The sequence below is a fragment of the Physeter macrocephalus genome, chromosome 5, assembly GCF_002837175.3.
Source record: "Physeter macrocephalus isolate SW-GA chromosome 5, ASM283717v5, whole genome shotgun sequence".
NCBI classification, from domain to species: domain Eukaryota; kingdom Metazoa; phylum Chordata; class Mammalia; order Artiodactyla; family Physeteridae; genus Physeter; species Physeter macrocephalus.
The window spans coordinates 38,256,984-38,280,862 of record NC_041218.1 but is presented as its reverse complement, the minus strand read 5'-3'; the positions used below and the strand labels follow the sequence as shown (position 1 = coordinate 38,280,862).

Sequence of the window (23,879 nt, the reverse complement as noted above, 5' to 3'; positions counted from 1 at the left end):
ATATATGTGGAACCTAGAAAAATGGTACAGATGAACTGGTTTGCAGGGCAGAAATTGAGACAGATGTAGAGAACAAACGTATGGACACCAAGGGGGGGAAGCGGCTGGGGGGTGGTGGTGGTGTGCTGAACTGGGCGATTGGGATTGACATGTATACACTGATGTGTATGAAACTGATGACTAATAAGAACCTGCTGTATAAAAAAAATTAAAAAATAATAAAAAATAAGATTACAGAGCTGGTGTGTGGCTAAGTAGGAATTCTATGCCACATATAATTCAAAACGCTCGTACTTCATTTGAATGCTATAAAATAAATTCTTTCTCTGCTTCATAGAATAATTGAGCAAATATTTACAGAATACTGAGATAAGGGAGAAGTCATTCATCCTCCGGGACTCCACTGACTCAGTCAAGCTTGGTCCCCAGAGGGACCCCACGTCCTTCCTGGGCTAAGAGGAATGGAAGAAGTGGAAATCCTGATTTAGCAGGTTTCAAAGCCATCCCTGGTTTGAAATTGTTCCTTGGTAGTTTTTTCAATTAAACATACTTAGAAAAATGACTTGGGAGATAAATTATTTTACTAAACAAATGCAAACCTCCAGAAAGATTTAAGTATTTGGCTTTAGTTGGTCAAAACTCCGGAGGTTTAAGACCAGTGTTTGGTTTTGCTTCTTAGTCATCAGTCACCTACTAACATATAATGTTTATTGATTGTATTTTAGCCCCAAACGCAAGCAGTGTGACCATTTTCCCCTCTGCTGATTATGGGCCGTGTGCTCTTTTTTATATGTTTGAGGCACACGTATGTTTGAGGCTCCTCTTTATCCCTACTGAAACATTTGAAACAAATGTCACTTTATCTTCTGACAGGTCAGTCAAAAATGATAAATAACAATAATATTAATATACAAACGTCAACATGGCATTCTACATATTGAGACCTTAACTTTAATACTGATATAAAATACTATTCCATATTCACAAACTTCATCAATCTTCTGGTAAAATAATGTTTCCTAAAGCATTCTATTTCAGACACTCCTTTTGCTCTGTCACTATTTTAATTTCACTAGTCTAGACAGAATCCTGATTATGCAAGTATTATCATATCCTATTACAGAAAGAATATCAATATGTACTAAGCCATATCCCTTAGCTTAAGCATGCCTTAAAGGGGAGATAAAAATAGACTGAATACGGGTACTATGGAGAAATAAGTCATGTGCAATTTTTTAAAAACCAGACTTCTTTTAAAAGAAAAAAAAAAACCTTTTACGGCCAATTAAATAAAACCTTTTTTATTCATTTGGTGAAAGTTGTTGGTATACAAACTCAATCAATTTCTCTTCAGCTTTGGTGATACAGCAACCACTTAATCAGCAAATGCTTTCAGAGAAAAAAAAAGAACTACAGCAACACATTTCAGAATCTTCAGATTACAGTAAATACCACCCACAGGCTCACACACGTCTGGCGAATGCCAAACTGTTGCCTTCAAGGCGGGGGGACTAAACGAGTGTATGACATTTCACTCTGGCACATATTCTAAAATTCTCTCACAAACTTTTGTGGCCACACACAAAGGTATTTTCAACTCTCTACTGTAAGTCAAAGAGTGGCACCTCATCAGAAAACAGAACTAGCTTTTGTGAATTTAAGAAGTGTCCTATTATAAGATGTGCATATCTACATTACATCATTTACACTTTTTCCCCCTAATCATAAGAGGTATGTGTGTTTCTCTCTATTACACCATGACTAACTAGAATACAGACCCATGACAATTAACCTTTACATTCCCAGCTGCTAGCCAACGATTTGGTACCTCCTTAGTGTTTAAAGACTGAACAAATACAATCTTTTAGGAAAAAATACAGCAAAATATAAATTATTGGGAAGCAACTTTTGCTCTCTTCCCTATGATATCTTTTACTTCAGTAGTGAAATGTACGAAATTCTCCAGAGACATTTCAATCAATGGCACCTTACCACCAGATGTGAGAGTCACATAATTAACTTCATGGCCCCTCCAGATTCTAGATCATGCCATTTAACTCTGCCACGCATATCCTATGTCTTTATTATAGTAAAGATATAGTAATGGAAATATCTATGGTGACATAATATGTTTTCAAATGAGAATACTGCCTTCTTCATCAGCAAAGAATGCATAAGCACATAGAACACTTCTAGACACATTAAGAAATGAGAGTTGATATTATTGCCAGCAGAGAAAAATCATCATTTGACTTCCCGTTATAATGTCATGTCCTCCCAGAGGAAATACCACTGTCAGAGAAATTTAGTGTCCACCTGAATTCCTTGTGTGAGCCATTATAAATCACCATATTATAAATCAACAATCTCAAATTCTTTCTTTGGAAATAAAGAACAAAAAAATCACAATTATTTATTATTTATAACCTGCCTTCTTCTAACAAGGATTTGAGAAAACCGAGATAATGAAATAAGAGTGTGCAATAGTACCCCCAGATATCCCTGGGGAAAAATAGTAAAAGTCAAAATATACCCTGTCCTGGTGTATTTGTATACGCTTTACATGGATTTTCTCATTTAATTCTCCCAACCACCCTATAAGGTAGGAGCCCCTCGCATCCCCATTTTACAAATGAGAAAGCTGGAGCTTGGGGATACTGGGTCAGTTGGCCAAAGTTGCATGGTCAGTTAAGGTTGGAACCAGGAAATTAATTTCCAGGGTCTGATTCCAAAGTTTCAGCTCTTAACCACAATGTTATGCTGTCTTCAAAATAACAGAACACCTCAAAACAGACAAAAAGAACAAGCCTACCCATGTCATGTGAAGCAAGGATTTTATTATGAATATTTTCAATAAAATACAAAAATAATAATTAAAAATGCATGAAGCCAGACAAAAAAAAAATGAAGCCACAAACATATCTGTGTTTAGGGAGTTTTGTCTGTGAACCTGCTCAGCTGCACTACTGACCTTCTGATGTACTCAAAACAACCTCTGATAATAAAGGGTGTACTTCAACAGCATAGTTTGGTAGAAAACCTTTTACCAGTGATGCAAATAATATGGGAGGCACAGTAGGGTTCTGAAGACCCTAATGGCTTCTCCTTCCCCTTCTCAGCAGGATAGGATGCTCCTATCTTCCCACCCCCTCCTCCTATCATAACACTCAGAAGCAGCTGTCCTGTAGGAAAGGACCTACCTAGGGTCTTGGAGGCCTCCAGGCTAGATGCAGGAGGGTCCTCCAAGCCTTCTGACTAATCACATAAAGTGGCTCTCCCATATGGCATTCCTAGGACAATCATTTGCCTTCAAAGAGCAATGCACCTAAAGTTAGGAATGACCAACGCCAAGGAGATTTTTGTATTTCTCTATATGGATTCATGTTTATCACTCTGTAGCTCCCCTCTCACAAGAAACAAAACTGCCTAGTGGTTTAATGTTTGTGGAAGTTACACAGTGTATACTTTATCCAAAAATATATGATTGGATAATATCTTGGGGTGAAGTCTGATTAATCTACAAAAAATTCCAAAGAATATTTCTAAAATCATTTTGAACAGTTAAGTCACTGAAATAAATTTATGTTCTCCAAAAGTGACAGTAACAAAAGAGAGCAAACATTTCGGTGGTCATATTCTGGTACACTAATTGGAAAAAGAACTGTCTGGTTCTTTTATGCTTACACTTTTTTATTTTTTAATTAATTTATTTATTTTTGGCTGCGCTGTGTCTTTGTTGCTGCGCGCGGGCTTTCTCTAGTTGCGGCAAGCGGGCTACTCTTCGTTGCAGTGTGCAGGCTTCTCACTGTGGTGGCTTCTCTTGTTGCAGAGCACGGGATCTAGGCCCACGGGCTTCAGGAGTTGCAGCACACGGGCTCAGGAGTTGCAGCACACGGGCTCAGTAGCTGTGGCTCGCAGGCTCTAGAGCCCAGGCTCAGCAGTTGTGGCACACGGGCTTAGTTGCTCCGCAGCATGTGGGATCTTCCCAGTCCAGGGCTTGAACCCGTGTCCCCTGCATTGGCAGGAGGATTCTTAACCAACGCGCCACCAGGGAAGTCCTACGCTTACACTTTATAAAACAATTGTAAACGCCAAAAAATAGTAATGTCTTTGAAAAAGCCAAGTCCCTTGTCTTAAATTTAACTATGCTGTGTGTGAGGACAATTAATATCTACTCTACACTGAATAGTAGTGCAGGGAGGTGCACCAGCAGTCAGGGAGGAAATAGTGGGAGCAAGAAGACGGAAGGAGAATAGTGAGAAGAGGTAGGAGAATGGTTCAGCTGCGCTGACTCTAGGCCCTCTACCCAAAAGGCAATAGTACACAAATAGAAGGTGATCTCAGTGCTTCTATTTCACTGCTCCTCCTGCATTTTCTCAAATGCTTTCTGACTGACTAACAGTGTAAGACGCTTCCAACCATCCGTGCAGGGAACTGTTACTATGTTCTTTCCTAGAATGAGTGGCAAAGGACAACTCAAGGAGCATTCTAAATTGTCACAGTAACGCCCCCAGGAGCTGCTGCTACCGCAGGCCCGGCAAGATACTCTGGGGAAGTGAGTGGAAGGTGCGCTCGCTGCCCTGGGGTGGCCACTAGACCAAGAGTTTTGGCGCTCACCATGGCACAGAAAAAGGGGCTCTCATCCAGGCCATCTCCGAACATGGGTGTGTACAACATTCTCCTGGGAGCTGTATAAAGCCCAGGCCCTAGCCTGGGGATCCTGACTTACTATGGACCTAAAAGCTCCCTGTGTGTTTAAAAGCACAGTCATATTTAACAACCACTGTTTTGACCCAAATGCCTAGGCACTAATGAGTCAGAATTGCGGACTGTCTTTTATGATCGTCATATACAGCCAGAAAACAGGCAACAAATGCCTGATATCTTCAGGTCAACGATTTCTCCCCTTTCTTCTCCCAACCATATGACTGATACAAATGAAGTTTTTCCTTGGCAATAAATGAAAGCAACTCCTCAAGCAAGTCTTCCTAGATAAAGTTATTAATGTGCTCTCTAATTTTAAAACGAAAGCAACACAAGGGACATGAGCTCTTCTGATTAAAGGGAAATGAAACAAGAAGGGATCCTTGATACCAGGGTTTCCACAGTAGTTTACCTAAAGAGCAGAAAGACTCTGAGTTTTCTTTTTTAATATTAATACCCAAGTCCAGATTCACTTTACAAATATTTGAGGTTGAAGGACTAAGCAACCAACTGATGGGATGGCTTTGTCAGGACAATAAAGGATTTTGCTTTAGTTGAATAATGAAAGGGGAGATAATTTTTTAAACTACAGTCAACTCTATTGCCAATGTTGAACATCAAGCTGATTCCTTCTTACTAGTTAGAATGACTTAAAACCACTTGATGTTATTTTTCTTTCAGAGAATAAAGCTAACTGAATCAGAATTCTTTGGGGGAAGGTAAAGCTCAAAGAAAAAGGAGTGCAATGCTTTCTAAAGTTATAAATAAGTGATGTACAGATCACCTGCTGATTGACGGATGAATTAAAGAAAAGATTTGGCTCAACTGTTGATTTGAGAAAAACAATAATGACTCTAAGTTCTAAAGACTTGAGACCCTAAAAATCTCATTGTTGAATTCAAGTAAAATCCTTAGAAACAGTTAAACTGTTTAACTGAGCTACTCAGGAAAAAACTTACTTATGTCTATCTCTAGAGATCTCATTAAGAATTTCACTAGAAAAGAAGTTTCTTAGAGAAGTAACTAAAAGTAGGTGATGATAGGATCTGGTCAACAGAAACAAGGACTGTGAAATAAGAAGGCCTGTTTACAGGCAGAATGTCTTATGCTTATTCTTCTTGGAATTTACATAATTTGATTATGGTAAACACTATACCTTTGACATTTCATGAGGGAGGAATGCTCTGATTTATATACAGTAATTATTCTGACCTTTTTAACAATGCCTCTTTTGTTAGAAAGTAACTGTAATAAGCAATCTTGAAAGCAAAGCAAACCTGAGCTCTTTATAACTACTCTGGGTTGAAGCATGCAGTTCTTTGCAAAGGCAAAGAAACCTTAATGAAAACAGACTAAATGAAAAAATCTAAGTAATTCAAGCCCTGCAAAAACTGTAAGTATAATGTCTTTCATACATTTATTATCTCAAAAAAATATTCTAATTTTTAAAATGAAAGAAGCCAAAATCAAATGTCCCTTTCAACAGCTTACTGATACTGATAGATTCTTTATATGCATTATAACTTAAAAAAATGAAAACTTATGATTACCAAAGGGGAAAGGAGTACGGTAGGGATAAATTAGGAGTATGGGATTAACAGATTCAAACCACTAGATATAAAAATAGATAAACAATAAGGATTTGCTGTATAGCACAGGGAACTATAATAACCTATAATGGAAAAGAATCTGAAAAAAAAATATGTACATGTATAACTGAATCATTTTGCTGTACACCTGAAACTAACACATTATTACAAATCAACTATACTTCCATCTAAAAAAAAGAAAAGTATCTAAATCATCATTAAATACTATTTATTAACAAGAGGACCCATGCAATTGGACTTTCTAAAGGTCAAATGCTTTTTCTTTCTAACCAGGGAGCTACAAAGCCTCTACACTGATATGCAAATGTTCATGTGTATGAAGATAGGTACATTATTTTCTGTAGAGCTCCATAGTTTTCATAAGTTTGAAAATGAACTTTAGGCACTGAAAAGTTTAAGAAGCATTGCTTTAGACACCACAGTATTTTTGGTGAAACAAAAACAGCAATACTGGTTACCATACAAAGAGAAACTCTAGCCTTTGAAAATATTTCTTGACTTAAAGCTTAACAGTACTTTGAACATCAACAGAATGTAAGTTCTGGGAGGGCAAGAATTTTTTTTTTTTTTTTTTTTTTTTATTCATTGATGTGTCCCCAATGCCCAGATCAGTGCCTTTCCCAGAGGAGAGCAGTAATTGTTTGCTGAATGAATGAAGATCAGTGATTCAACAGCAATAGCGTGAAATCTCTGTTGCTCAATGGAAATAAAAAGATGCAGTCTCTGTTTAACTTGTAGTCAAAGATCTCTAAATGGAAATACTTAGGAGAAGACGCTACACGGATACTCCTCAACTTACAGGGTTACGTCCTGATAAAGCCATTCAGCTTTACAAGAGCATTGTACCGAATATGGCTAGCCCAGGGAAAGATCAAAATTCAAAATTCAAAGTACAGTTTCCAGTAAATGTGTATTGCTTTCACACCACTGTGAAGTCAAAAAATCCTAAGTCGAACCACTGTAAGTCGGGGACTGTCCATAAATTTATCTGCTAATTTTTATTTACTTTTTATTTTTTTAGCAGGACAGATTTTGCAAATGATGCTCCCATAGAGACATGTCTGAGAGCAGAGTTCTGATTAACACAGGAGAACCTGAAACAAATCCATTACCATTGCTGATGCACTCAACCTTGAGTTCTCTCTCTTATTAATAAGCACATCCCCACTGGAGTGGAAGGAAGACAGAAAAAATTAAGACAATAATGACACAATCTTGTAATACTTTGCCTCAACAACAGTGAGAGACTTGTAAACTTCCTTTAACTGCATCGATGCCCAGTCTGTGTAGGGCACTCTGCAAGGTGCTGGGAACAGAAAGATAAGGAGAGGGTAAAGTCTTATCTTCAGAAAAGGAACTAACGAGGACCGTATCATGAATAATTCCTTTGTCAGTGGTGAATCACCTTACAGCATAAATGGCAATGAAGAGCAAAGAAGTCCTTGTAAGGTGGGTTGCTATGTGTGAGCATGATTTGATTGGTAGTGAATTTAGGAAAACTAAATTAATCTGAATTCTCTATAGGCAGCAGACACAGGGCAGAGGAGAACAGACAGAGATGACCAGAATCCTGGCGAAAAGAACACCCATTTGGTCATCTTTTAAAACACAGGAATAGGGGTGGAAAGCCCTTCTGATCAATTTCTAAAACTCTGCACTGTTTAAGTACAATGAGACAAGTCGGCTGAGTAAGTGTTTAGAGCTAAAGGGGATGAGAAAGCCCGTTCTGAATACATTTACTCTATGAGTTTTTGGTTTTCTGCCACTTTAAAGTTCCAGCCACTTATTCTTATAATAATGTAGTAATTTAAAATTTCACAAATAATTGGAATTGTGTGGCTCTTAAAATGCTACAGAGAAAAATTGTGGATCACTTCTACGCTGGGTGGCCTCAGCATGAATAAAGTTATTTGTTTGCTTGTTTTTGTTTTAATTTAGATCCTCCTGTTGGTCCATTTCTTAAAATCTCTCCTATTAACATCACTACATCTCAATTTTTTTTTTTGTATGCAACAGAAGTGTGACCAAAGGGGGAGCAAACCACAGAATCTGATTAACTTCGAAGTGACAACAATCCCAATTTTCATGCACCTGCTAGAAGAATCAAATGATGGCAAAGAAGGGGGAGAGTGGAAAGCACTCATGCCTTTAAAGAGGAAGCCCGAGGGAAGGTCACTGTGGGTCAGTGATGTACAGACACCCACAGGGAACTCTGTGCCAGCATGTCTACACACAGCAGGAAGCACTCTGGGCCACATGGAATTGTTGATATTGCCACAGTCCAAGGAGGACCTCTGAATGCCTTCTTCTATTTCTGTTCTCAAATAGAGGTGTGCTCCCTGCATGCATGGCCAGTCAGACTTTTTCCCCTCCGTTATTGTTGTACTTTGGAGAGGTTATAATTTTGAGTTAATTTTATAACATAAAGCTATAAAAAGAGATCTGTGCCAACTGTCTTTCTACATTCAAAACAACAAATGCTCCTAATTTATGTAAAAATATAGAGGGTGAACTTGTGTGATCACACTATAATAAGTTGTAAATGAGGTATGAAATGAGAAATTCTAGCACAGTGCTCAGAGAATTAAAGAATCATATGTGCTCCCTTAACTGTGTTATGTACTATAATATAGACACAGAAATATTAGCATTTTTTCCAAGAGTGGGCTAAATAACTATTCTCTCCAACAGCTCCCTTCTGTAAGGTCTTAAAAAAATTTCCCAGTAACTAAGTCTTTTCAAAAGAAGCCCTAATTCTTTAATTTCCTCTTAAAAATGAAAGGCAATTAGATCACATCAGCCTCTGAAGAGACCAAATGGAAGCTATCATTGTAATGTCTTTAATTCTCCTCCTCATTATGCTAGATTCCCAGTCTCAGTTTTTTCCAACTGTGATGTGTCAGACTCCAACTATACCACCTGATACCTCTTTTCTGAGCACACCTGGCAAAAGCTGTCTAACTTGGGAGCCAGGATTCACAACCGATTTCAGATGTCTCTCTTTGGAGGTCCCGTCCTGCACTCATCAGTTCCATTTTTCATCACTAACTCACTTCCTATCACATTTTTGCTCAAAGGCTGCTGATCTTGTTCCTGCAACTCACTTTCAGCCCTGAACCCCCTTTCATTCTCTCTTTTGCTCTCCAGCAGCAGCTCATCTTGTTTCCCCACTTTCCTTATAAAAGATCAAAGCCACAGACCCCGTCCCTGTTTTCCATTTCAATATCTTACACCCATTTCAGCGCCCTCCCTCCCTCCCACATTAGTAGAAGAAGTGACCTTCCTCCTTCTCGAAACAGCTGCCTTCACATGTGTCCTGGATCCCTTCTGCCATCTGCTCCAGGAGTCACCTTTGGGTCTCCAGCAGGGCCTCACGCTGCTTGCACACAACTGTTACTCCTGTGCACTGTGTGATGTGTGAATGAATGAACAAGGGAGTGGTGAGTGGTTTCCTCACCTTTGGGAGAACAAATCTCTATGTTTTTTATTATTTTTAAAAAAATTTATTTAAGTATAGTTGAGTTGAGTTATAATGTTGTGCTAATTTCTGCTGTACATCAAAGTGACTCAGTTATACATATATACATTCTTTTTCATATTCTTTTCCATTATGGTTTATCACAGGATATTGAATACAGTTCCCTGTGTTATACAGTAGGATCTTGCTGTTTAGGACAAACCTTTATTAATTCAGAGTTTTGGGGAAGCTGGTCCTTATATAGACACAGGATTTTGCTTAAGCATATAAGGTATTCCCTCTCACAGAACATTAATCTTCTAAAAGTTGCCTATTTTGGTTTTTGTTTGTTTGTTGGTTTGTTTTGCGGTACGCGGGCCTCTCACTGTTGCGGCCTCTCCCGTTGCGGAGCACAGGCTCCGGACGCGCAGGCTCAGCGGCCATGGCTCACGGGTCCAGCCACGCCGCGGCATGTGGGATCTTCCCGGACCGGGGCACGAACCCGTGTCCCCTGCGTCGGCAGGCGGACTCCCAACCACTGCGCCACCAGGGAAGCCCGCCTATTTTGTTTTATATGAGTCAAAGCTTATGCTTTAAAGATAATACTAGTGTAATATATGTGTTCTTATAATACTGAATGTCCTAGACCTTCAGAAAACATTCCTGTTAAGTTCTGGCAAAAACATTACCAAAAATATCATTGTCAGTTCAAAGGAACCCAGGATTTATTATTCAAGGCAGAATGGAATCCAAATCATGTATGGGGCTAGTGACTAGACCAGATTAATAAACCCGTCTTCTTTCGAAGAGATTGAAAAAAATGCCTGCCCTCATTGCTTTACTGCACACATGCATAAAACATTGATAATTTTAAGGAGGTAATTCATTAACCATACATACTATATGCTAAAAGGTAAAGCAAGCACCCATAGACCTGTCACAAGGAATTCACAACCATTCAATTCTGTCACACCGCTCTACCTATCCCTTTGTTCTTTCTTTGTTTTTCTCTCTCTCTTTTTTTTCTGTTGCTAAAGTATTTTAAAGCAAATCATATCCCTGATGCCATTCGACCTGTTTACTAGTCTCTCGAAATCTTATATAACTATCATAACACATACCTTAAAAATTAATAATAATTCCTTAGACTATATGATTTCTTTAAGAATTCAAGACCAAACACCACATATCATTTCTGGTTATGTTAAAGTACAGTTCCCATTTTTAATCATCATCATCATAGCTTATAATTACTGACCAATGACCCGGTATCAAGCATTAGACTAAGAAGTATATGCATTATCTCATGTAATCCTCAAATAATCCCATGAGAGAAGTACTATTATTATCCTCTTTTAGCAGATAAATTACAGACATAAGAGACGTGAATTAATTTGCCCAGGCTGATGTAGCTACTGAATGGCAATGGCAGATCCTCTGACTCTGGAGCCTGGCCACTTATGTACTATAGAGTGGTATCTGCACAAGATACAAGATCTGAGTCTTGAGGATGGAGAGAAATTCATATATACTCCAGAATGAGTTCATATTTTAAAAAAATCTGTGCCTCACCAATAATATTCACTACTTTTTCTTACATGACAGAACTGGAGTATACTAAAAAAGAAGGTAATTTTAGGCAATATAAAATTTATATGGAAATGAAGCATTTAATGAAAATGGAGAGTTTAACTGTGTGATGGTAGAAAAAGCACATAACTTCAGTCGAGTATGTGAATAAGGTACCAGCAAGAAAGTCAACTTTATCTGAACTTAATTACTAGGAAAGGACTTTTTGTATTTAATCACCAGGATAAGACTTTTTAGAGAAGTACTACTCTGTGCTATTTTCTCAAATAAAAGCCCATGCCAACAGTTTACATGTATAAGCAGCCCTATAGTAGGCTGAGGGCTCACTGGTGGCACTTAGGTCCTATTAAATACATCCTCTGATGAGAATGAAATACAGTAACAGATTAGTCCTGAAACTTAGAATATAGCAGTAACCGAAGTACTGAAAGTTATAAGGGAAAGAGTCAACAAGTGGACTATGTCATTTTCATTGGCCCATGTAACTTATACTCTGTTGCAGATTGACATATTAATATGTCAACACAGGAAAGATAAGAATACACACATCCACAGCTGCACAGACTATGAAAAACATAAACTCTAAGACTATTTCTATCACCAAATAGTACGACATCCAATTTTAAATGCAAGCTGAAAGAAACATTTGTAGCATATGATGCTAAGTACAAGCAGACCTCATTTGATTGTGCTTCGCTTCGCTTTATTGCACTTCACAGATATTGCATTTTTTACAAATTGAAGGTCTGTGACAAACCTGTGTCGAGCAAGTCTATCGGCGCCCGTTTTCCAGCAGCATCTGCTCATTTCAGGTCTCTGTGTCAGGTTTTTGTAATTCTTGCAATATTTCAGACTTTTTCATTATTATTATATTTGTCATAGTGACCCATGATCAGTGATCTCTGATGTTACTATTGTAATTCTTTTGGGGCATCTTGAACTGCGCCCATACAAGATGGGTGTATGATCTGACTGCTCCACCATCATGAGATTTTCCTCATCTCTCTCCCTCTCCTAGAGCCTCCCTGTTCTCTGAGATGCAATAATACTGAAATAAGGACAATTAATAACCCTAAAATGGCCTCCAAGCGTTCAAATGAAAGGAAGAGCCGCATGTTTCTCACTTTAACTCAAACGCTAGAAATGATTACGCTTCATGAGAAAGGCATGTGGAAAGCTGAGACAGGCTGAAAGCTAGGCCTCTCACACCAGTTAGCCAAGTTGTGACTGCACAAAGGGAAAGTTCTTGAAGGAAATGGAAAGTGCTACTCCAGTGAACACATGAAAGGTAAAGAGCAAAACAGCTTTATTGATGATACGGAGAAAATTTTAGTGGTCTGGATAGAAGATCAAACCAGCCACAACATTCCCTTCAGCCAAAGTCAGATCCAGAGAAAGGCCCTAACTCTCATCAATTCTCTGAAGGCTGAGAGAGGTGAGAAAGTTGCAGAAGAAATGTTTGAAGCTAGCGGAGATTGGTTCATGGGGTTTAAGGCAAGAAGCCATCTCCATAACATCAAAGTGCCAGGTGAAGCAGCAAGTGCTGATGTAGAAGCTGCAACAAGTTATCCAGAAGATCTAGCTAAGATAATCCATGAAGGTGGCCACACCAAACAACAGATTTTCAAGGTAGACACAACAGCCTTATATCGGAAGAAGATGCCATCTAGGACTTTCATAGCTAGAGAGGAGAAGTCAGTGCCTGGCTTCAAAACTTCAAAGGACAGGCTGACTCTCCTATTTGAGGCTAATGCAGCTGGTGACTTTAAGTTGAAGCCAATGCTTGTTTACCATTCTGAAAATTGTAGAGCCTTTAAGAATGATGCTAAATCTACTATGCCTGTGCTCTATAAATGACACAACAAAGCCTGGATGACATCATATCTGTTTACAATATGGTTTACTGAATATTTTAAGGCCACTGTTGAAACCTAGTATCCTGGAAAAAGAGATTCCTTTTAAAATATTACTGTTCATTGACAATGTACCCGGTCACCTAAGATCTCCAATGGAGAGGTACAACAAGACTCATGTTGTTTTCATGCCTGCTAACACAACATCCATTCTGCAGCTCATGGATCAAGGAGTCATTTCGACTTTCAAGTCTTATTATTTAAGAAATACAATTTGTAAGGCTATAGCTGCCATAGATAGTGATTCCTCTTGTGGATCTGGGCAAAGTCAATTGAAAGCCTCTGAAAGGATTCATCGTTCAAGAAGCCATTAAGAAAACACTTGTGCTTCATGGGAAAATGTCTAAATAACATTAACAGGAGCTTGGAAGAAGTTGATTCCAACCCTCATGGATGAGTTTCAGGAGTTCAAGACTTCAGTGGAGGAAGTAACTGTAGATGTGGTAGACACAGCAAGAGAACTGGAATTAGAAGTGGAGCCTGAAGATGTGACTGAAAGGCTGCAATCTCATATTCAACCTCGAAAGGATGAGAAGTGGCTTCTTAAGGATGAGCAATCAAAGTGGTTTCTTGAGATGAAATCTACTCCTGGTGAAGATGCTGTGAAGACGGTTGAAATGGCAACAAAGGATCTATAATATTATATGAACTTAGTTGATAAGGTGGGGTTTAAGAGGATTGACTCCCATTTTTGAAAGAAGTTCTGCTGTGGGTAAAACGCTATCAAACAGCATTGCAGGCTACAGAGAGATCGTTCATGGAAAAAAAGAGTCAACTGATGCAGCAAATTTCACTGATGTCTTAGTTGAAGAAACTGTCACAGCCACCCCAGCTTTCAGTGACGACCACCCTCATCAGTCAGCACCATCAATATGTCTTGTTGGTGGCAAGACACTCCACCAGCAAAAAAGATGAGGGCTCAGATGATGGTTAGCATTTTTTAGCGATAAAGTATTTTTTGATTAAGATATGCACTTTTTTTTTCAGACACAAAGACTATAGTATAGTGTAAACATAACTTTTGTATGCACCAGGAAACCAAAAAATTCGTGTGACTTGCTTTATTGTGATACTCACTTTATTTCAGTGGTCTGGAACCAAACCTGTGGTTTGATTTCTTTATACAAATCCCCTCTCCCCTGATATTCCCAGTCCTATACCCCAGTTTATGCACATCTACTCTCTGCCCTTTCTCCCTTTCTCCGGTCCTTGGCTGATCTTCCCACCTGCAATTTCAAGGTTGTTTCCTGATGTCTTCTAAGGGACCTTGATCTAGCAATGACCTCCCCTCTCCCATGAGTGTAACCTCTCCCAGGTTACTGGATCCTTCCTGTCAATTCTTAATGAGCTCAAGCCTCTTCCACTTCAGTTTCTTAAAAAAACAAAACAAAAGAAAAAACCCTCAACAGACCCCTTGCTATACACTGGTGAGTGAAAAATTGGTTGTGGAAGAAAACAGATTACTATTAATATCGAAGGTCATGAGAATGGGTATAGAAAAGTGATTAAGAACAGTGATGCCTGATCAGACTGCATGTTAAAATACAACTCCACTATATACCAGCTGTGTGGCCTTGGGCAAGTTATTAATCTCTCTGTGCCTCTTTCCCCATCTATAAAAAATGGGGATTTAACCATCCTTCCGTATCTGTAGGTACTGCATCCGCAGATTCAATCAACTGCAGATAGAAAATATTCAGGAAAAAAAATTCCAGAAAGTTTCACAAAGCAACTATTTAAATAGTATTTATATTTTATTAGGTATTATAAGTAATTTAGAGATGATTAAAAGTATATGGGAGGATGTGTGCATGTTATATGCAAATACTATGCCATTTTATGTAAGGGACTTGAGTATCTGTGGATTTTGGTACCTGAGGGAGGTCCTGAACCAATTCCCCACAGATACCAAGAGAAGACTGTATTAATATTACCTACCTCATAAGGTTGTTACAAGGGATAAATAAGTTAATATTTATTAAACAGCTTAGAACAGTGTCTGGCACATGGTTGTGTTATATGGCATATAAGTGTTAGTTAAATAAACTGAATAGAACTGAATAAAATGAAATTACAGATGCTATCTAGGGAAATGATTTCCTGACTTTTCTAGCTATACCCTTACAGCTTGGAGAAATTACAAACTTTCAACCAGATAGATGCTCTCTAAAAATATTTTACTCATATAAAACTTAATTTGGCAAACATTATTTAACTAAGAAATTATCTTTTATGGTGAGAAATCATGTCAAAGACTGTGCAAAACTCACTCAAATAAATTAAAGTATGTTATTTCTGATGATAATTGAGTCCAAAGTAGCTGTACCTGCCAGGGGCTCTGTCTGGGCAGATGCTGTTACATGAACAAATGAGGGAGGAAAAAAGGAAAAGAAGTACAGGGTAGGTGTATGTTAGCAAGATGCTGTCAGAATATGCCTGCATCTTTCTGGTACAGTAACAGGTGTCTGCAACATGCCTCAGAGGCTTAATATTCTAGGTCACCTTCAGGCAGAAACTGTTTTGAATAATATTAATGGGCTTTCTAAATATAGCTCATCATCAATGACAAATTGTTTCAAGTCTCTGTCAGAAAACATACCCTTCCTGGTACTGAGGAAATACCATGTGCTTCATTTCTCCACACAGTGAACTAGGGGGGTAATTTTCATGTGTTGACTCCTTTTGCATTTGACATCTCCAAGTACTGAATCTAAGATTTTGATCACTGGCACACAGTAAGAGTTGATGCTTTTTTGCTAATCTTAAAGTATCTTGAGAAGGACTCAATTTGAAAAACCAATTTCTATAGCATAGAATATTTCTGAGGCCCTATATTAGTTTCAGTGTTATCACTATCAATAATTTATAACAACTTATTATTAGGGCTATCATTTCTGAAGCTCTCACTCTGGGCGATAAAATCCTGTTCAGTGATGGAAATGTTCAGACAAATACTGAAGCCCTTGAGGAGGAATGTGGCTGAGGCCAGTGCAGGAAGTGGGTGTTCACAGGGCAAACTCTGGGGCCAGATCACTGGCTTGCCACTCTGTGCTTTGTCTCTTGCCAGTTTGTAAACTTAGGCAAGTTCCCTAATCTTTCTGTGCCTTGCTTCCTCACCTATACGATCAGTGCTGATAATATATTTAAAGCATTTAGAACAAAGCCTGGCAGATGGTTAGTGCTCAGTAAAATGCTGGCTGTTTGCTTCTTAGAGGAGGTAAGTTAAATGAAGACGTCCTAGCCAGTTGTCTGCCACAGGGTTTGTACATGTTGGTCCCTCCACCTGTACCTGGACAAGGTAATTTCCTGTGATTAATGGTCAGGGCAACACCATAAAGATTACACTTAGATTGTATTTTATTTTCTGTAAATTACAGCACTAATAATTCTATTTAACAACAAACGCATTCCCTGAACTATACCATCTTTTGCCTAGTAAATTTTATGGTTTGGATTGGACTTCGAATGCTGAAAAAGAAATAAAAAATCAAATTATCCATTCTCTTCAACAAATAAATTACAAGGAATTTAAGAGAGAGAGGGAAAGGGAAACTATAGCTGAAAAGTGACTGGCAAACTTATCAACCATGCAATGGATGGACTTTATTTGGATCTCGTAAAATACAAATTCCGAATTTGGAATCTGTAAAACAATATACATCGGTCAACAGCAGAACTCTGAATAGACTGGAAATGGATATCTGATGATGTTAAGGGCATATTTATTTTGGGGGTGGCAATTTCTTTAGAGCAACTTTTTTTTTTTAACAGATAGGTACACCCTGTAATATTTACATATGAAAATTTGATGTCTGGGATTTGCCTCCAATAAGCTGGGGGCAAAGAGGAGGACTAGAAAGGGATGTGGTTAAAACAAGATCAGCCCTGAGTCAATCACTCTTGTCACTGGTGGTAGGTCTATGAAGCTTCATGATACTATTTTACTTTTTATACATCTGAAATTTTCTAAAATAAGAAGTTTAAAAAAGTAATATGAGTTGATTTTAAAATACCCACACATCCCACACTGCATTCATTGTTGGACATAAGAAGAAACACAACAATGCCTCAAAAATCATATCTTGCATTTATAATACCTTTTTCTGTGAAGATGCAAATACTTTACACTCATCAGCTACGCCAGAAGCAGTGAAGGAAGCAAGACTTGTCACCAGTTTCAAGATGAAGGAAAAGACAGAGGTAAGTGAAAGGATCAGGGCAGCAGCAGTCAACTGCAGAGACAAGAATCAAGCCTAGTCCTCAGATCTGTGCATCCTAAGGCCTCTTCAAAAGGTAATGGTGACACCACCCTGTGCAGTCTGAATCCGAGCTACTCATAGCAAGGTTTTGAACACTCCCTAAAAGAATAATCGCTGTGCTATCTGAGGCCTCAGAGAGTCAAGAAAAGAAATCTGAGATGGTTCCAAACACCTAGTAAGCGGGTATTTTCACTCTTACTCATTCTTTTGTCAATCACCTTTATAGTGATTATGAGTTTGGGAGGTGAGAGCCGATGGCCAAACTCAGTGAGTAGAAGCAGGGGAGAGAAATTCAGGCTTGATTTCTCCTAGGGTCATTCTGTATCAGGTGTGTGCGATAGAGGGAAAGGGAGACGGGAAGGAGAGGGGAAGCAAGAGGGGAAGGGGAAAAAACCAGGAGGGGGAAGGAGGGAGGCAGGCATATAAGGTAACCCAACCACATCCAAAGCAGGTAAAAGGCCCAGCTCCTGGCCTGAACCTAGGGACCACAAAAACAATATTTTGCGGATTCTGCAGCCAGGTTATTTTCCTACTTTCACCAAGTACGTAGGAATAAAAGAAAGGGAACTCTGTCGATCAAAACCTAAAAGAACATTTTAGAAAATTTGAAAATGTTTGTAACAAGACAAAACTGAAAGGCCAGCTAATATTAATCCTACATAAATGCAATTTGAGTGGCAAAGGGGAATGTATATTCCTCAAAAACTTTAGCTGAACAGGAAAGAGCAAAAGAGTGACCTCATTTCTCCCTGTTACAATCCATACAAACAATAGCTTGTTAAATATTTTAGAAACCACACATTATACACACAATGTTATGAAGACTTTAGTTAAACTACACTACCTGGAAACCAAGCTTTCTAATACACACTTCAATATGTAAGCAGGCATTATCTCTAAATAATCTTTCACATTTCTAAAGCCAGTGCTAAGCTGTAACTTGAATCCTTTTTTCAAGCCTTTATCTTCCCTTTTTAGGGGTGTTGATTTGGGAAGGGGGAACGGTTTTTTAACTCACTGATTCATTTTCTCCAACAGTATATAAAGTAGATTTTGAAACCGAATTACCATTGTTATTTCCACACCTCATAAACCCTATCCTTGCTGCACAAAACTACCACCTTTAAATTCTATGAACACGGGACTTCCCTGGTGGCGCAGTGGTTAAGAATCTGCTGGCCAATGCAGGGGACATGGGTTCGAGCCCTGGTCCGGGATGATCCCACATGCGGCGGAGCAACTAAGCCCGTGCTCCACAACTACTGAGCCTGCGCTGTAAAGCCCATGAACCACAACTACTGAGCCCGCGTGCCACAACTACTGAAGCCCGAGTGCCTAGAGCCCGTGCTCCACAACAAGAGAAGCCACCGCAATGAGAAGCCCGCGCACCACACGAAGAGTAGCCCCCGCTCTCTGCAACTAGAGAAAGCCTGCGCACAGCAACAAAGACCCAATGCAGCCAAAAATAAATAAAATTTTAAAAATTAAAAAATTCTATGGACACAGTCTACTGTCAAGAAATAGAAAGTACACTTTCTAGTAGGTAATGAATAACATATAAGTTAATTCACCGAAGATTTTATGGCTATAAATGCACTAAAAATAAACTTCACACATATTTCCTAGAAAAAGATTTTTTTTTTACCAGAAAATACTCCAGGATTATTTTATATTTACAAAACAATATATGTGGCTCATTGTTGCTTAAATTTGTCAACGTTTATTTTAGTAAGTATTATTTCTTTAAAGTGTGGTACAATTGGGTCATTATGTGTAATTTGTGGTACAATTTTAATTCCAAATTCAAATTTAAAAATTTTAATGTAAAAGATGGTGTGGATTGTGGTCAACTTTAAGATTTAAAAAATTTTAAACATAAAAAAAAGTCTCGGGCTTCCCTGGTGGCGCAGTGGTTGAGAGTCCGCCTGCCGATGCAGGGGACACGGGTTCGTGCCCCGGTCCGGTGAGAGGCCCGCGTACCGCAAAAAAAAAAAAAAGTCTCAAAAAAAGTTGAGACCTTTGGATAACAACCAAAACGTCCATTGTGAGTTTCTCCTAAACATTGAAAACTTGCCATAAGAGAACTACAACAGGTAAGACAGAGAAAGAAAAAAAATGTAGGTGAAAACTGTTTATTATTTCCCAGCTCTGAAACTCTCATGGGAAGGTTTCCAAGTATTTAGCTGTCTCTCAATATCATTTGATGCAGACAGGGTAAGAATAATATAATTGCTTACTGAAAATTTGAAAAATACAATGTATTGAACTTGATAAGCAAACGAACTTCAGAGTTTAGAAATATTATGTCCTCCTTGCATTATCAATACAAAATAACTCAAATAACAGACCTGATATCAATGACATACTTTCATTTAATAATAATTATGGTTCCACAGCCCTTTTGAATATTTCAAAAAAATGTTTGCATGCATCATTTCATCTAATTTTCGGGGAAATGCCCAGAAGTTAGGCAGCTTAGAAATTCACAGAGTTCTACAGATGAGAAAACAGGCTGATAGAGGAAAAATGTACACGGTCATATAACCTGAAGCCTGCCAGTTGCAAACATCCACAATTCCAACATTAAGAAGTTCAAGTCATATCTCCACATGCAGGCAGTTACCTGATTGGTCGATTCTCTTTACTGTCAAAGAGTGAAAAGATGACCTCAAGCTCCTCTCCCAGGTTGGAACACATGAGGCTTTTCATCTGCACAAAGAGGTGGTGACTGCTGGTCTGCACTGGGGTATCTTTCTTCCGATGTCGATGCTCCATCTGAATGACACCCCCCAAAAAAACATGATCAGCATGGACCTAATTAAATAATGGAACCCAACAAGCTAGCTAGCTATGGTGTGATTATGATGTCCTGTGCTTTTTTTTTTTTTTTTTTTGCTGTGTATTTGGTATCTAGTTGGATGTTAAAATTCCAAATTTTCTCCCAACTTCTAAAATAAAAAACTGAAGTTTGCAGACCATCAAGGAATCCTGCTTTAAGATTTGTTTCTTAATCATTAATGTTAAAATGATATCAACTCACTGAGTAGGTTCAGGCAGCGTGAAGTTCAAAGGATGCTATCGGTCCCTCATCAACTCCCAGGGTGAGAACAAATTATTAGCCATCTTTTAAAAATCAGACTAAATTGTATCTAGCTGATCATTTCGCTGAACAATGTAGCTATGACTTCACATTTCTCATAATTAAAAATTCTTTTAAAGTATACTAAATTTCAAACTTGTGGTAGTTTTCTGAGGCGGGCAGTATCAAATGACACTCAATCACTAGAGCAAGAAAATGTTTCTAACTTGCTGCGGAGCTACAGGGAGGCAGACCTAAGAAAGCCAGTGAGGGGTCTAAAGGCAGGAATAGAGTCTGTGTCCATCTCTTATTTCCGTCCTTAATACAGCTAGCCTAGGCTATACTTGGGAGGCGGGACCGGAAGTAAGAGTTCCCACAAGTTGAGGAAGGAAAGGAATCACCCATGGTTCCAGGGGTAGGGAGAACATGAGAATGATCATTTAGTCAACATATACTTGTTACGTATCTATTATGAGCCCAGCACTGGGAATGCAACGATGTGTAAACACAGAAACAGCCTGCCTTCATAGAGCTTTTCTACTAGGGGGAGTAGACATCAACAAAATTGTCGCACAAACGGATAGAAAACTGCAACTGTGATGAATGGAGAATTTGACTTGTGTCTGGGCGGTCAGAGAAGGTTTCTTGGGAAAATGACACTTTAGCTGAGAGCGAAAGAGTGAGCAGGAATTATGAACCATCTAGGACAGTACTTCTCAAACTACCTGCAGTGAAGGACCAGGTTGGTTTCTCACGCAACCTACAGCAGATTGATATTTTCATAAAATACCATAAAAATGCCATGGCAATGTCAAAATGTTACAAAGGTTTCTAAACGTTTGCTCGCCATTTTTGTACTTGGGCCAGTTACAAACAGTTCACGGTCCAGCTAGCTCTTGGACCACAGTGTGAGCAGAACTGACTCAGGGTAAGAGCACAGGGAAAACATACAGAAAGGCTGTGAATTAACAGAACAGGTGCTAAGAATGTGTAAGAGTATTGCTTTCATAACACAGACTACTAAAGAGGCTACCTCTTGCGGATCACTTGCCAATCAAAAAAATATATTAATAGCTCAGGGATTAACTCCGAAGGAGTCACATCCTTTGTTGAGGTTAAGGTACAGAACTCTATGTCTACATTAGCCATCCTTTTATGTTTCTAAGTATAGTTCAATAACTAATGACTAACTAACCAAGATTTGAACGCAAAAAAATGCCATTTACAATTATAGATGCAACAGCATAAAATCACCAGAATTTTTTCATGCTTTTATTTTTTAAATTGAACCACTTGAAAAGTAGACAGCTAAAAAAATGCAATTAACCAAATGCATCTATAATTATTGTATACTCAGCAGGTACACTGGACACGCCTCTGTGAAAGTGAAGAGTAAGTGCATTTTCTTTTAAAGTGGACCTCAGCATTGTGGTATGTGTTGGCCATAATTACTAGAAAAGGCTTTCTGCACAGAAATATTCTAACTAGAAAAAAAGCATAATTCTGTCTTTTTTTTCTGAGGGTTGCTCTATTTTGGGCTTTAAAAATCCTTTATAACAGGGCAAAGGAAACATAACTCATTCATAAAACTACATCTCTTTAACTTCTCAAGCTTTTTATTTTCTGAAGTTGCTAACTTATTTACTGATTTACTTAAAAGTTCAGGGTAACAATGCACAAACTGCTATGAAGAAATGAATAACTACTAAAGGCTAGAGCTGAAAAAACAGATATAAAAACATTATGAAAAGAACAGACCTCAGAGAGATGTCTGGTCTTTACTTCAAACAGTGCAAAGTTCCCAGCATCATTCATGACATTTACTAAAAATTGAGGAGAAAAATTAGCTCCCCCATTCCTGCCAAGAATCCAATCTATCTAGATCAGTGGTTCTCAACCTTGGCTGCACTTTAGAATCACCAAGAGAGCTTTTAAAAAATACTTATGCCCAGGTCCCATCCCGGAACAATTAAATTAGAATTTCTAGGGGATGGGGGTCCAGACAGTTGTAGTTTTAAAAGCTCCCCAGGTGATTCTAATGTGCAATGAGGGCTGAGAATCACTGATTGAGATCATGTGCAGAGAGATGCAAATCCTAGAAGAGTGAAAAACGTATTGTTGCGTAATTACTGCCTTGGTCTTTGCACGCATGCTAGTAATAACCCACTTAATTCTACCCTTTGTACGTGTGACATGGGCCCTCACAAATGGCACTGAAATCTCCACTCTTCCTCACCCACCATCCTTCCAAGCCTGAGACAGATTTGAACTTACATAGGTTAGGATGCCTTGTTTATCTTTTGGTAATTCACTACTTTTGGGAACTGCTAAAAAAATCTCTCTGTGAATATATTATTGCAGTAGCAAAATTTAAAAGATGTGTCCACACTTCAAGAACTATGATTTGGTAGTTATAACACATAGACAAAAACCCATCTCTGAAATAACTTATGGTTACAAAGGCACCTAGCAGTGACTCTAAATGTGCTTACAGTTTAACCAGACCTTTGATTAGGAAAAGAAACAGATGCATTCCGAAGATTTATTAAAGTGATACAAATTATTAACCCTCACTAATGCATTAATTACTGGGTGAACGGTCCACACCAGGGTTCGCACCTTCAGCACTACTGACAATTTGGGCTGGTAATTTCTCGGTCGTGGGGCTGTCCCGGGCTTGGTAGGATGTTTAACGTCTTTTTCTGGCATCTACTCTCCAGATATCAGTAGTACCTCTCCCCACTCCACACCATCCCCAATTGTGATGACCAAAAATGTCTCCGGACACTGCCAAATGTACCCTGTTCTCTGTTGGAGAACCACTGGCCTACCCACTAAGTATCACAAAGCAAGCAGCTAACCTGATCTTATAAAAACCAAGAAAGGTTCCTAAAAAGATACTCCTCATGCCCAAACAACCAGAGAACTCAGCCAATAAAGTCTTCTTTACTACAGAAGGATTGAGCTCTGGTTGTTGGCGGTAAACCATATGTTCCAATGGGACATATGTCAACACGGTGAGGTTTAGCGCATTTTACTGCTTAGATGAACACAATCAGGTGAGACAGATCTGCTAACAGGGCTATCAAAAACCCAAAACAAGACATTTTTTTTCTAATGATGCAGTAGGGAGTTTGTAAGATGCAAACACCTGTGTTTCAAATATTACTGGGGAGAAGACATAGTAAAGAAAGAGAAGTGGCAACAATTAATCCAGCATCCTGTGTTGGGGCATTTTACCTCCATGCCATGATCCTTGATCTAGGA

The 23,879-nt window shown here is 38.6% G+C and overlaps 1 protein-coding gene across 4 annotated transcripts in view; it reads right to left on the bottom strand.

Annotated features, from left to right (window-relative positions):
- Positions 1-23,879, bottom strand: part of DOCK4 (dedicator of cytokinesis 4) — a 499,472-nt gene that overhangs the window by 235,244 nt on the left and 240,349 nt on the right. For all 4 annotated transcript variants that reach the window (XM_024128243.3, XM_028489854.2, XM_028489855.2 and 1 more), the window contains one exon: positions 20,157-20,308. In XM_024128243.3, coding sequence (XP_023984011.1) covers positions 20,157-20,308 — 152 coding nt within the window. The remainder of the gene's footprint in view (positions 1-20,156; positions 20,309-23,879) is intronic.